We start from the raw sequence: 14,362 nt of genomic DNA, 5'->3' as shown, positions 1-14,362 counted from the left end.
TGCAACAGCTTCATGGTTATTCTTACTTTAATACGATTGAAATTCTCAAACGACCACAGCAGGATTTGTACTCACAGAGCAGTAGATTATCAGTCCAGTTACATAACCACAACACAATAAGCCTTTGTCTGTAGTTTCAACAGTTATCCATGTGAAGCATCAAGGCGATTGGAATGGGACAGCACTAAGACCGGAAATAACAAGGAAGCAAAAATATTGATCAAGACATAGAACTGGAGCCTCAATGATGGTAGCTGAAAATGTGTTGCTGGAAAAGTACAGCAGGTCAGGCAGCATCCAAGGAGCAGGAGAATCGACGTTTCGGGCATGAGCCCATCTTCAGGAATTTCTGCTCCTTGGATGCTGCCTGACCTGCTGCGCTTTTCCAGCAACACATTTTCAGCTCTGATCTCCAGCGTCTGCAGTCCTCACTTTCTCCTCAATGATGGTACACAATTTCAAGACACTGTCAGTTTTTAGAGACTGAAATGTTTTGAGGAATTTAGTCTCACAAATCTTCTCTTGTTGATCGTGGAACAGCAGCGAATACTTTACAGTTCCAACTGTCTTCTCCATTGTGAGGGTTCTACACGTTGGGAACATGATTTGAAGCCAATGAGAAGTTGGGGACAGGTCCTTAAGTAGCTCATTAGGAACAGAGCAGAAGCAAAACCAAATGGGCAAATCTAGTTGAATTTGGTATAAAGCAATAGTGAAGAAAAAGAACTTGTTCTGAGGACAGACAATAAGCATATTTTCAGGATGGCAAACATACTTGCACTGTGAGGCCACATACAACAATATCGTTCAGAAAATTTCATATAGTTGTAAAGGCTGTAAAGATAATGACCAATAACGAAGACGTATGAAAAGCAGTGCCATCCCTCGGTTAGGTCTTCTGGGCAGCATTGTATATATATTCGGAAGGGATTGAAAGGGTTAATACTTTATTGCAGATAATAAGCACCAACCACTGTGACAATATCATGAGGACCTCTTGGGGAAGTAGGATGTCATGGGAAACAGGCCTAAAGTCTTTGAAGTAATATCAAACATAATCTGATAATCTGTAAACAGTTGCAGAAATGCAATAAACTATATCTTGTTTATGCCACTAGATTCTTCTCATTTGATCAAAGATTGGCTACCCTCCATTACACTGGGCCACTGAAGTCCCGCACACTTACAAAATACAGGTGGCAGCACATGCAAAGATATTGGGGTCATACCATGGACTGTGAAGGATACAGCAGCTCTGTTTCTGGCCTCCTAGTTAAAAATCACACAACACCAGGTTATAGTCCAACAGATTTATTTGAAGTACTAGCTTTCAGATTGCTACTCCTTCATCAGTTGGCTGTGGAGCAGGATCATAAAGCACAGAATTTATAGCAAAAGATCACAGTGTCATGCATGCAACTGATATGATATATTGAATAAACCTCGATTGCTGTTAAGTCTTTTAGAATGGGTTGCAAATTTCAGTTCATTAATATGTAAACCCCAGAACATAAATAACATTCTTGTGATAACTTAAGGTTTTATTTAAAAAAAGGCCACATTTCAACTCAGACAAGGTATTCAAGGTGTGAGGTTAGAGTCTGTCTGTATCTCGATCTTGAGTCAGACTGGTTCTATCTCTAAAGTAGGAATTTACAAAATGTTACATGGATTGACTGCCTGCATTGACTGCCTGCAGGCTGTGTGCTTTTTGAACAAAATAGAATGTATCTGCAATTACAATTCTGCAAATCCAAATTCACCCCACAGAGTTTTACGTGTGTGTGTGCATCTGAGGGGAGGAGGAGGAGAGAGACTATGTGTGTGGGAGAGAGTGTAAGTGCGTGCATGTAAGTGTGAGTTTGTGTGTGTGTGCACCTCTCGGTGGGGGGGGTGTACATGTACGTACCTGAGAGAGAGCACATGTATGAGAAAGGGTTGGCATGAGTGTCTGAGTATGTAAGAGTGTGCATGTATGTGTGTGTGTGTGCATAGTGTAGTGGGGTCACCTGTAGTGTGACATGAACCCTAGGTCCCAGTTGCGGCCATCCTCATGGGTACCAAACTTGGCTATCAGCCTCTACTCAGCAGACATGCATGCATTACTCTGTGATCTTTTGCTATAAATTCTGTACCTTATGATCCTGCTCCACAGCTACCTGATGAAGATGCAGCGCTCCAAAAGCTAATACTTTCAAATAAACATCTGGCCTCTTAGCTGGGTATTCCTATGCCAGAAAACTCTCAATATTGCCACCTACAGACAGCCGTAGCAAGGAGAAACAGCTGAGTGATCACCTCTGTCACAACACTGTGTTCTACTCAGCTTTTAAAGGCTTGTAGTGAACTATGACAAAAATTTACAATGGGATTGTACAAGCTTAAGTGTTCAGCTAAGTATCGGACAATGGTCAGACAACGGGCCCAAGTCTCTGACGGAGAGGTCAGTGCCTGAGACATTCTTAGAGATAGCTGGGCAGTTCCACCCTCCTCATTGGAAATTTACACTTTCTGTGCAATTGTCTGTCTCAATATTCACTGCTGTTGGTATCAGAAAATAAAGCTAACTGTAGTCATTATATGCTCCCATAATATCTAACTATCAGGAAAGACATTTCTTTTATCTGGAAATGTAACATTTTGTGACTTCCAGATTTAATCATTCCAGTCAGCCCTTGGCCTTCCTTCTACATTCCACCTGTTGTAAACTTAAGTGAATGGTCTGCTTTAAGAAGCTTTGTGAACCCCTGTTTTTACAGAAGGGAACCCTCTATCCTTACCTACTCTGGCTGCTGGTCACTCCGTTGCTTCTAACCACTGCAATCGTGAACCATGGTGGCTCAATGGAAACCTTGCCACCACTTTTAGGGCAACTAGGTGTGGGTGACTAAATACCAGCCTTGCCAGTGATACTCATATTCCATAAGGAATGTTTAGTTTTGTTAGCTTGCATGTGAAAAATACCACAAGAGGAACTGAACAAACATGTTTACCTTTGAGCATGTTCCTGTTCAATATGCTAAGTGTGATAAAGCAAAAATACTGATGACCTGTTAACTGAATATAATTTTAATTCTCACCTTCTGATTGAACAGTGTCATCTCCTGGACTGGCTTTATTCCTCTGTGAGTATCAGTGAGGAATTTTCCAGAGTACATTTTTCACCTATTAACCGTGGTCCTGTTTTGTATCTTTTATTTTCCCAGGAGATTACAAGATGTTGGTGTGAGGGTGGGTATTGGTGGTGATGGCAGGTTATATGATCAAAAGAGTCAGAGGAGTAGGAAATATCAAGTCTAGATTTTGCAGAATTCATGGCATAAGACAGGGTCAACAGACCGGATGAATTTCCCTCCCCACTGTTCAGGTAATTCTAACACCACAGGATTCCCATAAAGCCAATTAATCCCAATAAGAGTCATTGTCCCTCAAATTTTGTTCCTGAGACCAGCAGCTCAATCGTGGGAGAAAGGGACTCAATTGGGACTTTTTACTCCACTGCTGTTTCTTTAGTATCCTTTTGTTGTCAAAAAATAAACTGAAGCATCACTTCAAAGTTTTGTTTGTTCTCCTCAGAATGCATGCTGTCTTGGCTCAGAAGATATACTATGTGTTTCACAACATTGACAAAATATACAGCACATGCTATTATTCAATGATAGAATTGTTTCCATCTAATCATTGCTTTGGTGTAGCACAGCGTGAGCAAGTACAGAATGTAACACTTATTTTGCTCAGCAGCTACACAAGTTTGTCTTTCTTTTCTGAGCTTCCTGTCTGATCACCGCGCATGTACAATCTGTGAACCCCGATAAAGAAATAATGATTCTAATTCAAAATCTTGAGAATGGGGTGTTCCAGAGCACATTTTCTCATGATAAATTTGGTAGGGTGTTGGGTAGTGTGGAACAGAGGGATCTTGGGGTTCAAATTTCGTTGAAGTTTGCATCGCATATAGACAGGGTGGTTAAAAAGGTGTTTAGCACGCTTGGCTTCACTGCTCAGTCCTTTGAGTATAGGAGTTGGGAAATCATGTTGACGTTGTACAAGACATTGGTGAAGCCTCTTCTACAGTACTGTGTCCAGTTCTGGTCGCTCATTTATAGGTAGGATATCATTGAGCTGGACAGAGGTCAGGAGAGGTTTACCAGGATGTTGCTGGGTATGGAAGGTTTTATAAAGAAAGGCTGGATAGGCTGGGATTTTTCTCACTGGAGCGTAAGATATTGAGAGCCTACCTTATAGAAGCTTATAGAATAATGAGGCATAAGGATAGAGTTAATGCTAGCTATCTTTTCCCTGGGATGGGGAATTTCATGACTAAGGGGCACATTTTTAAGGTGAGAGGAGGCAGATTTAAAAAAAAGCATGAGGGCAATTTCTTTACACAGAGGAGGGTGGTTTGCTGAGGAAGTGGTCAATGCGGGTATAATTACAACATTTAAAAGACATTTGGATACGTACATGATTAGGAAAGGTTTGGAGGCATATGGGCCAGGAGCAGGTAGGTGGCACTAGTTCGGTTTGGGATTATGGTCGGCATGGACTGAAGGGTCTGTTTCCGTGCTGTATAACTCTGTGATAAAAGAAATCGGGTATATTGTATATAATAATCCATACACATCATAATTTCCAACTGAAGTCAGGAGAGTCTGAGTTCAAGGCTGACTGTAAAGATCTGAGCACAAAATCTCCACTGGTACTCCCAGGACAGTATTGAAGAGTGAATCGAATGTCACCCCTTTTCAATCCTCTTCTGCAAGAAGAGGGACAGCTACTCAGCGATGTCGCCCATCTCGGTGTTGCACGTGGGAACATTGTCCTCAGGGGGTGTCAGTTGTTGCCTCCCATTTGACTGCCGCATTTCCAAATATATCAGGGCCAACCGATAAATCTGTAAGGTCAGCACAAGAGCATTCTTGATTGTGAAGAACAACAGCATCTGATGAACAATCTCTTTATGGAACATCAAGAATAATCGGAAGATGAAGAAGGGTCCGTCTTGTATAAATATACTTATGGTAATATTCCAGAGGTCTGCACTGTGTTTGTGCACATTCTTTGTTGGCTTGTCCTCATGTGGGTGTGATTCCTCTGTTTTCTGAAGCACTGCAATTTGATGAACAAACAGCAATTGTACAACTGTTTCAACATTAACATGTTTTTCCTGCTGTTGTTTTGTATCTTCTCACTCATGGAAGAACAGTATGAGATAATGGGAGAATATGCAGCCTGTTTAGGTCTGTCAGGCCACAATGTGAACTCTCCTCCCATACCCTTCTGTGGGGTGGATGGCCCCATACACACAACAAACTATATTGACTTAGAAATCCACACAATAAAAGGTCATCAATATCCTTTCTGCACAAGAATTTCACTGTGTGTTAAGCCAGAGTGCTGGTCTTCATTCATTACGTCTGACAAGATTCTTCAAACACCACATCTTCTGAGGTGGTACAGGATCTCAAACCACACAACACACAATAAGACCCAGCACATCCCAAACATCAAAAAAGTACGTCTCTGTCACACGTCAATCCACTAATTAATGCCACAAAGAAAAAAGCAAGTCACTAACAAACATCACGCCATTTCTCTGCGGAACACAGAAGCCTTTAACCCCCATGTTGCTGGACAAATCTGCGCCAGGTTGCCTTAATTTATTAAACTGGTAACCTTGCTTTAAACAGACTGTACTCCTAGTGATTCTTTTGACCGATCCCGAGACCGAGAGGCCCTGCAAGGAGGTCTAGATCTTCATGCGGAGAGGGGGGTGTGGGGGAATGGTGTTGTGAGTCTGTGGAACTTGCTTCATTAAGGCCTATGGGAGCAGAATCTTTAGCCATTTTTAAGCCAGAGGTAGATAAGTTCTTGATAAGTGAAGAGGGTGGAAGCGGTGGACAGGCAGGAATTGGAGTAATCATACCAGCCATGATCCTACTGAGTGGCGAAGCATGGACCGAATATCTGTAGAACTAAATAAAAAGGCATAAGAGTTATACTTCAGCTATACAAATCACAAAGTATAGGGTTAGGACATGGAGCTAAGATCACTGATAAATCGCAGTTTAATTGAAGAATCTTGAGGGGCATGGATAAGGTGAATAGCCAAGGTCTTTATCCTAGAGTAGGGGAGTCCAAACCTAGAGGCCATAGGTTTAATGTCAGAGGGGAAGGATTTAAAAGGAACGTGAGGGGCAACTGCTTGACGCAAAGAGCTGTGTGTGTACGGAATGAGCTGCCAGAGGAGGTGGTGGAGGTGGGTACAATTACAACATTTAAAAGGCATTTGGATGGGTTAATGAATAGGAAAGGTTTGGAGGGATATGGGCCAAATGGTGGCTGATGGGAGTAGGTCATTTTAGAATATCTGGTCAGCATGGATGAGATGGACCGAAAGGTTCTTCAATTAAACTGCGATTTATCAGTGATCTTAGCTCCATGTCCTAACCCTATACTTTGTGATTTGTATAGCTGAAGTATAACTCTTATGCCTTTTTATTTAGTTCTACAGATATTCGGTCCATGCTTCGCCACTCAGTAGGATCATGGCTGGTATGATTACTCCAATTCCTGCCTGTCCACCGCTTCCACCCTCTTCACTTATCAAGAACTTATCTACCTCTGGCTTAAAAATGGCTAAAGATTCTGCTCCCATATGCCTTAATGAAGCAAGTTCCACAGACTCACAACACCATTCCCCCACACCCCCCTCTCCGCATGAAGATCTAGACCTCCTTGCAGGGCCTCTCGGTCTCGGGATCGGTCAAAAGAATCACTAGGAGTACAGTCTGTTTAAAGCAAGGTTACCAGTTTAATAAATTAAGGCAGCCTGGCGCAGATTTGTCCAGCAACATGGGGGTTAAAGGCTTCTGTGTTCCGCAGAGAAATGGCGCAATTACACTTGAAAATTACACATTATTTATATGCTTTTTTTAAGAGATAGTATAGCCTTCATTACAAGAAAAAACCAATCTCATATAATAAGCTGACACGATTTATAGCAGGTTAATCCAATGATATTTCCTGGGAAAGGGTTCTTAATTACAAGAAAAGTCCAATCAACTGTAATGTGGCGACATGATTGACAACAGGCTAATCCAATGATATTCCCTGGGAAAGGGGTCTTAATTACATAAATAGTCATGTCACGGTAGCAGTTCAAGGTTAGTTCAAATACCAAATCACTGTCTTATGATTCATATTATGAAAACTCCATTGTTTTCTCCTATCTCTAAATACAACCAATTTAGCAAAACATCAGTGCAAGTTCACATAATTAAATCATTATTTTCAGCCATTTTGTTGTGTTAGTTTAAATTGAAAAGCCACTTTCTGGTTAATAAAAATCTACATATACTTCTGACAACAGCCTAAATTCAAATTTTAGACCTTCACGCAACCCCCAGTGAGAAAAGTGCTTCTCCTCACCTAGAAAGCACCATTAAGATTTACCTGTCAGGTCCAAAGGGAACTGCAACATACTCCATGTCCAAAGTGCCAGAATTGCATATACCAATTCAGGATGGCATCTGAAATCAGTGTGACAACTCATTAATTATTGGGGCAAAATTCCTGTTGCACTGATGATATATTCCACTGAATGCAAAGCTCACCTGACCCCTTTCTCTGACAGGGTTTCACTCTTAAATTCTAAGATATCAGCCGCAATTCCTACAAACGTCAGGAGGAGCTGGGACAACTGGTCTCGTCTGACACCCGCTCCCATCGGAAGTATCCATTTCCCTACAATGAGCAGAATCATAAGCGTCTGGTGAAAGCCAAGTGTCCAGTCAAGTGTGCTATTCAAAAAGTCAATGACCTGTAAAAGCATTTAAAGGAAGACGTCACTCAACAATGTATGTCAGAGATTCAAGAGATAAATGCAATTTCAACTTATGTCCACAGATCCAGTAAAACTAAGGAATAAAATCAGACAAAAATCTGAGGTTGCAAGGCAGATTTTTGATTGTGCAAATTTGTTTTACTGATATGATTTATTTACTGGCATTAGGAAATATCGAAATGAGATGAAATTCATAATCATAATGGTTGGAAATATGTAAAGTAAAAGCAAAAAGGAGTTGTTGGTTTGCTTGATTTTTTTTTGCAAATGTTTCCTCCCCCTTCGGGGGGGGGTGACATCTTCAGCGCTGTGTAGCCTCTGGATGGAGCGCTGTTGCTTTGCACTGCAGTAGTCTGTAGATGGGGTCGATTTCAACATGTTTGTTTGTGGCACCAGTGGGTAAACACCAGGCCTCCAGAATTCCTGAGCTTGTCTTTGTTTTGCCTATCCCAGTATTCTAATGTTGTCCCAGTTGAAATGGTGTCTTTCATTGTCAGCGTGTATTGACATGAGGGAGAACTGGTCGTGCCATTTTGTTGCAAGCTGATGCTCGCGTTTTCTGGTGGTGAAATTCTGGTATTCTCGCCACCTGAAAACACGAGCATTAGCTTGCAACAAAACGGCACAACTAGTTTTCCCTCATGTCAATACACGTTGACAACGAAGGACACCATTTCAGCTGGGACAACGTTAGAATACTGGGACAGGCAAAACAAAGACAAGCTCAGGAATTCTGGAGGCCTGGTGTTTACCCACTAGTGCCACAAACAAACATGCTGGAATCGACCCCACCTACAGACTATTGCAGCACAAAGCCAGAAATAGAGCCACCTGCCATGACAGACACAACCGTATAAATTCTGGGCTGATCACAACAACAGCGCTTCATCCCGAGGTTACACAGAGCTGAGGATGTCACTCAGGTGGGGATGAAACATTTGCAAAAATACCAACCAGCTCACTGAACCGACCAACAACTCCAACCACAACCCGAGCTACAGATCGTCACTAAAACTTTAAAAGCGAAAAGATTTACCACATTGATAGTGTTACTGGAATTCCTGAGCCTTATAGTTGGTGCTTCAGTTGATTGGACAAAATGCTGCAAATTAATTTTCACACGTTATCGATACTGTTTGCAACTTTGGAAAGAGCTGTAGGCTTAAAGTGTTAACTCCACAATACCTCTGGGTATGAGTCAGAGAATAAATGACAAACCACTGGACACAGGATAAGATTCAGGAGTTCCTTCAGTCCTAGGATTTTAAAAAATATATTTGTTCAGCACACTATAGGCCCTTCAGCCCTAGATCTTGTGCAGACATTTTATCCTAATCTAAGATCAAACTAACCTACATACCCTTCAATTTATTATCATCCATGTGCCAATCCAAAAGTCACTTAAATATACTTGGTAGTGTGGATGAGCAGAGGGATCTTGGTGTCCATGTACACAGATCTCTGAAAGCCACTGCTGGCAGTGCATTCCATGCACCCACCAGTCTCTGTGTAAAGAACCTACCTCTGACATCTCCACAAAGCATCCCTGGGAAAAAATCTCTGGCTATCCACTCTACCTATACCTCTCATTATTTTGTACACCTCTATCATGTCACCTCTCATCCTTCTTCACTCCAATGAGAAAAGCCCTAGCTCCCTCAACATTTCTTCATAAGACATACCCTCCAGTCCAGGCAGCATCCTGGTGAATCTCCTCTGCACTCTCTCTAAAGCTTCCACATCCTTCCTATAATGAGGCGACCACAACTGAACACAATATTCCAAGTGTGGGTCTGACCAGGGCTTTATAGAGGTGCAGTATTACTTCGCACCTCTTAAACTCAATCCCCCTGCTAATGAAAGCCATACACATTCTTAACAACCCATCAACATGGGTGGCAGCTTGGAGAGATCTACGGATGTGGACCCCAAGATGCCTCTGTTCCTCCACACTGCCAAGAATCCTGCCTTTAACCCTGTATTCAGCATTCAAACTCGACCGTCCAAAGTGAATCACTTCACACTTTTTCAGGATGAACTCCATCTGCCACTTCTCAGCCCAGCTCTGCATCCTGTCAATGTCCCATTGCAACATACAACAGCCCTCCACACTACCCACCACTCCACCAACCTTCGTGTCATGAGCAAACCTACTAACCCACCCTTCCACTTCCTCATCCCAGTCATTTATAAAAATCACAAAGAGCAGAGGTCCCAGAACCGACCCTGCAGAACACCACTGGTCACCAAACTCCAGGCTATATACTTTTTCATCTACCACCACCGTGGGCCAGCAAATTCTGTATCCAGACAGCCAGATTTCCCTGTATCCCATGCCTCCTTAACCTCAAAGGTCAGCTTGCCATCCTTATTGTTCCCTGTGTGGTGTAGTGACCACCTGGTTCAAGCTTCTCACTGACTTGCCCATCCTGACTGCATATCAGGCTGCCTGCCCTGTAATTTCCTAACCCTGTGACAAACAGTTAAGCCACTAAACACCTGACAACCGAAGTCTAGTGGAGCAGAACCCAGATTCTTTAGGCCAAGGCTGGAAACCCTATCTCAAATCCCAGAGACTAACCAACTTAGCCTGCACATCCCTGGTCATTACAGGAATATTTAGCTTGGCTAATCTGCCAAACCTGCACGTGTTTGGATTGTGGGAGGAAACCAGGGCACCCAGAGGAAACCCATGCAGACACTGGGTGAATGTGCCAAACAGACAGTCACCCAAGGCTCCAATCAAACCCAGGTCCCGAGCAATGTGAGGCAGCAGTGCTAACCACTGAGCCACTGTGCCACCCCATATGATTGGGAACCAGTTTTCATCAGTTTTGTTCATAGCCTAATCTAATGTTGTGTGCATTTAAACTCCTGTACCAATTATTAGAACCATCTTGGATCTTTGCAACTGGTAATGAGCATCTCAACTGGCATAGTTACATATTCTTTTGTAGTTTGTGGAATCTGAGTAGGATACAAGATACATTAGTTAAATACACATGATTGAATCAGTACCAAAGATGAGCGTGAATTGAATGAATCAGCAGGTTGGAAAGAAGGAACCTTTCCTTTGGATGGGAAAACTGCCCATACCACTTTGCTACTTAATAAAAGTGAGAGTGAAATCAGTCATTTAAAATGTAGGCCAGATAATCTGGTATTCGTTGTCAGGAAATTGTTAGAACCAGTAATTGAGGATAGGATGACTGATCATATCCTGAAAATGCTCAACTGGTCGGAGAGCATATGTTTGTGAATAATGCATGAGGAATCTGAATTTTTTTTTTAAAAAAGAACAGAGGACTGTGTATTTAATTTAAACAGGCCACCTATTTTTATCAGCTAAAGTGGAAATTCATGGAACTGAAAGCAAATTATTGGCCTATTTAGGAAATTGGCTGAGAGACAAGAGACAATGACCCACTCCTGTTACTATATATTCTGATGTTTCTGTATGTAAATTAAAGATTTTGTAATGGGTATCTTATGCAGATATGCATATGCAGGTATCTTGACATAGTGGCTGTGATAATAAAAGCAGTAAACGTTAGAAAATCCCATCAGGTCTGGCAGCACCTGTGGAGAGAGAAACAGAATTAATGTTCCATGTTGAAAATGAATTTTCTTCAGAACTCTGTGGCTGTGTTGCTGGACAGAGGAAACCATTTTTCCATAACTTTACCCTGATAAAACCTTTTAATGTTTGAAACACCTCAAACAGATCATCCCTCAACCTTCTAAACTCATCGATTCACGATAGACTTGCACCACCTCATAATTTAACCCACTAGGCCATAGTTTCATTCTCGTGAATCTTCCGGCACCAATAAAATTTTTCTTGAGGTTTAATGCTTAGACTTAAATGCAGTACTTCAGATCTGGTCAAACCAGGGAATAATATAATTCAGGCATATCTTCTTCCCCTTTACAGTCTAATTAGTTTGGGTGAAATGTCAGCATTGCACCTTTCAGCTGGACTTCACTCATTGAAAAGCATATACATTCAAAACATATCATGGCATTTTATGGTCAATAATGAAGAACAAGGCAGACAGATAGCACTTCTATTATGAGCACTGAAATGTCTGCCAATATATGTTGGAATTTTTAATTCAATGCCAAATAAGTTATATAAGAGAAATAAAGAAGATAATATAAGTGTTAGAGGAAACAGAAAAATATTTTTTCAACAATAAATTAGTCTTCACACTTGTAAAAGTTATTTTTCAGAGCTATAGTGAGTTGGTTCAGCAATAATTAAGTTTTATTGTACCATTAAAAGTACACCCATTAGAATGGGTAAGCCTGAAATTTAGCTGGTGGATATATTGGGTACCTATGGGTAACTTGAAGAATTTCACGTTGCTCTGCATGTTTAATGCCAAGTCTTTTGGTGAGTTGCCAGTGTGGGAAAGCTGCTGGAAGGTGAGCTACAAATCCTATCTATATGGTGCCTCTAATGTAATAAAATAGCCCAAGGTGCTTCATCACAGTGACAGATTTGACACAACCATGTAAGATGATATCAGAGGAGATAGCCAAAGCTTGGTGAAACAGAAAGGTTTTAGAAAAGGATTAAAGAGTGGCTTAGTTAGCTTAGGAGCAAGGCAAGGCAAATAATCGTGTTGCAGTTAAAATGAGGTAGCTCAAGAGCCTCACAGATCCGTACAGATAGTCTGGAGAATTACAGAATTCAAGGAAACTACATGGATAATGAGAGACAAAGCCATGGAGGGATTAAAAACAAGGATAAAGAATTTATAAATTGAGGTGCTGATTGTTTGTGAACTAATTTAGCTCAGTGAGCACAAGGGTGATAGCTGAACAGAACTTGACGCACGTTAGCAGACCAACAGCAGAGTTTTAGCTGAACTGAAACTCACCGCAGATACAGTATGGGAGACCAACTAGGAGTGTGTTGAAATGTTCATGCATAGTGATAGCAGAAAACACATTCATACCACACAAATGACTGGCAATGACCATCTTCAACAGGACAGCGTTGAGCCAACTAGCCTTAATGTTCACTGAATCTCCTAGATTAATAGCCTTGGAAGCAGGGCCAGTTACCGTTGACCAAAAGCCTAAACCTAAGCCAATGAGAAACTAAGGCAAGTAGAGTAAATCAGAGGCTGGGAATTCTGCAGCAACTAACTCACCCACTATCTACAAGACACAAGCCAGGAGTGCAATTGGATACTCTCCACTTGTCTGGATGGGTACAGGTCCTCAAGAAGCTTGACATAATTCAAGTCAAAACCTGAATGTCTGCTGGCATTATGTTGTCCACCTTCAATGTTTACTGCTTCACTACCAATGCACAGTAGCAACAGTGTCTCAAAATAAACTGTAGCAACATGCCAAGGCTCCTTCAACAGGATCTTCCAAACCCATGACCTCTAGCACTTAGAAAGACAAGTGCAGTAGTTGCATGGAAACATTAACATATGCAAGATTCCCCCAAAATTGCACTCCATCTTGACTTGGAATTGTATCACCATTCCTTCACTGTTGCATGGTCAAAATCCTGGAACTCCCTCCCAAACTGCACTATGGGTTTACCCACACCACATGGGTGTCAATGGGTGGATGGGTGTTGGACTTCTTGAGTGGGGTTGGAGTTGCAATTATCCAAATGAGTGGAAAATAATCCATCACACTCCTGACTCGTACCTTGTAAATAGTGGATAGGCTATGGCGAGACAAGAGGTGAGGTGCTGCAGAATCTTAGACTCTGTTCTTGTAGCCATTGTATTTATATGGGTAGTCCAGTTCCATTTCTAACCAATTGTAATCCTAAGGGCGTTGATGATGGGAGACTCAGCAATGGTACTGCCATTGAACGGGGACGTGGTTAGATTCTCTAATGTTTGACAAATGTCACTTATAAGCCCAAGCCTGGACGTTGTCTGAGCTGCATCAGTGTCTAAGATGGAGGGCATAATGCTGAAAATTGTGCAATTATCAGTGAACATCCCCACTTCTGTCCTCATGATGGAAGGAAGGTTCCTTGATGAAGTGGCTGAAGATGGTTGGGTCAGGGGACAACCCTGAGGAACCCCTATAGAGATGTCCTGGAACACAAGTTCAGTCAATGAAATATCAGCATCTATCGTGCAAATAAGTAGGTATCCATACCGTGCACTTCATAGAGGAGTTCATTGACCTACATTCTTCACTGTGTATCCGTTTATCAAGCTGATACAGTTCAAGCATCCACACTGGAGGTATTATATTGATCAGATAAAAAAACAGTGCTGGAGAAAATCTGTCCAAATGAACAAACAAATATATTAGAGTACATTAAGAGAATAATTAATAATCATTCCTGTCTTTCCAGTGCCAATTTTTATTCATGCATCTTTCCTTATAAATTGTGTGGCGGAATCCAATTTGTAAAGTTGATTACTTCATTTATCAATTCTAAAATGTACCTTCGATACATTAATGATACATTTACAGTTCTGCTCAGTTGGAGACTTGATAAATTACTTCAAATCAACTATACAGCTT

At 41.5% G+C, this 14,362-nt stretch overlaps 1 protein-coding gene across 1 annotated transcript in view; it reads right to left on the bottom strand.

Moving 5' to 3' along the window:
• Window positions 1–2,153: 2,153 nt before the first annotated feature.
• The window catches only part of tmem26b (transmembrane protein 26b), a 49,151-nt gene continuing 36,942 nt past the window's right edge, over window positions 2,154–14,362 (bottom strand). Inside the window, exons 2-6 of the mRNA XM_043712323.1 lie at window positions 13,988–14,117; window positions 8,883–8,948; window positions 7,617–7,822; window positions 7,456–7,532; window positions 2,154–5,109 (exon numbers count right to left, since the gene is read on the bottom strand). Coding sequence (XP_043568258.1) covers window positions 4,775–5,109; window positions 7,456–7,532; window positions 7,617–7,822; window positions 8,883–8,948; window positions 13,988–14,117 — 814 coding nt within the window. The 3' untranslated portion in view covers window positions 2,154–4,774. The remainder of the gene's footprint in view (window positions 5,110–7,455; window positions 7,533–7,616; window positions 7,823–8,882; window positions 8,949–13,987; window positions 14,118–14,362) is intronic.

Source organism: Chiloscyllium plagiosum, chromosome 22 (genome assembly GCF_004010195.1).
Source record: "Chiloscyllium plagiosum isolate BGI_BamShark_2017 chromosome 22, ASM401019v2, whole genome shotgun sequence".
NCBI lineage: Eukaryota > Metazoa > Chordata > Chondrichthyes > Orectolobiformes > Hemiscylliidae > Chiloscyllium > Chiloscyllium plagiosum.
The sequence above is the reverse complement of the archived record's forward strand: the minus strand, read 5'-3'. Positions and strand labels throughout refer to the sequence as shown.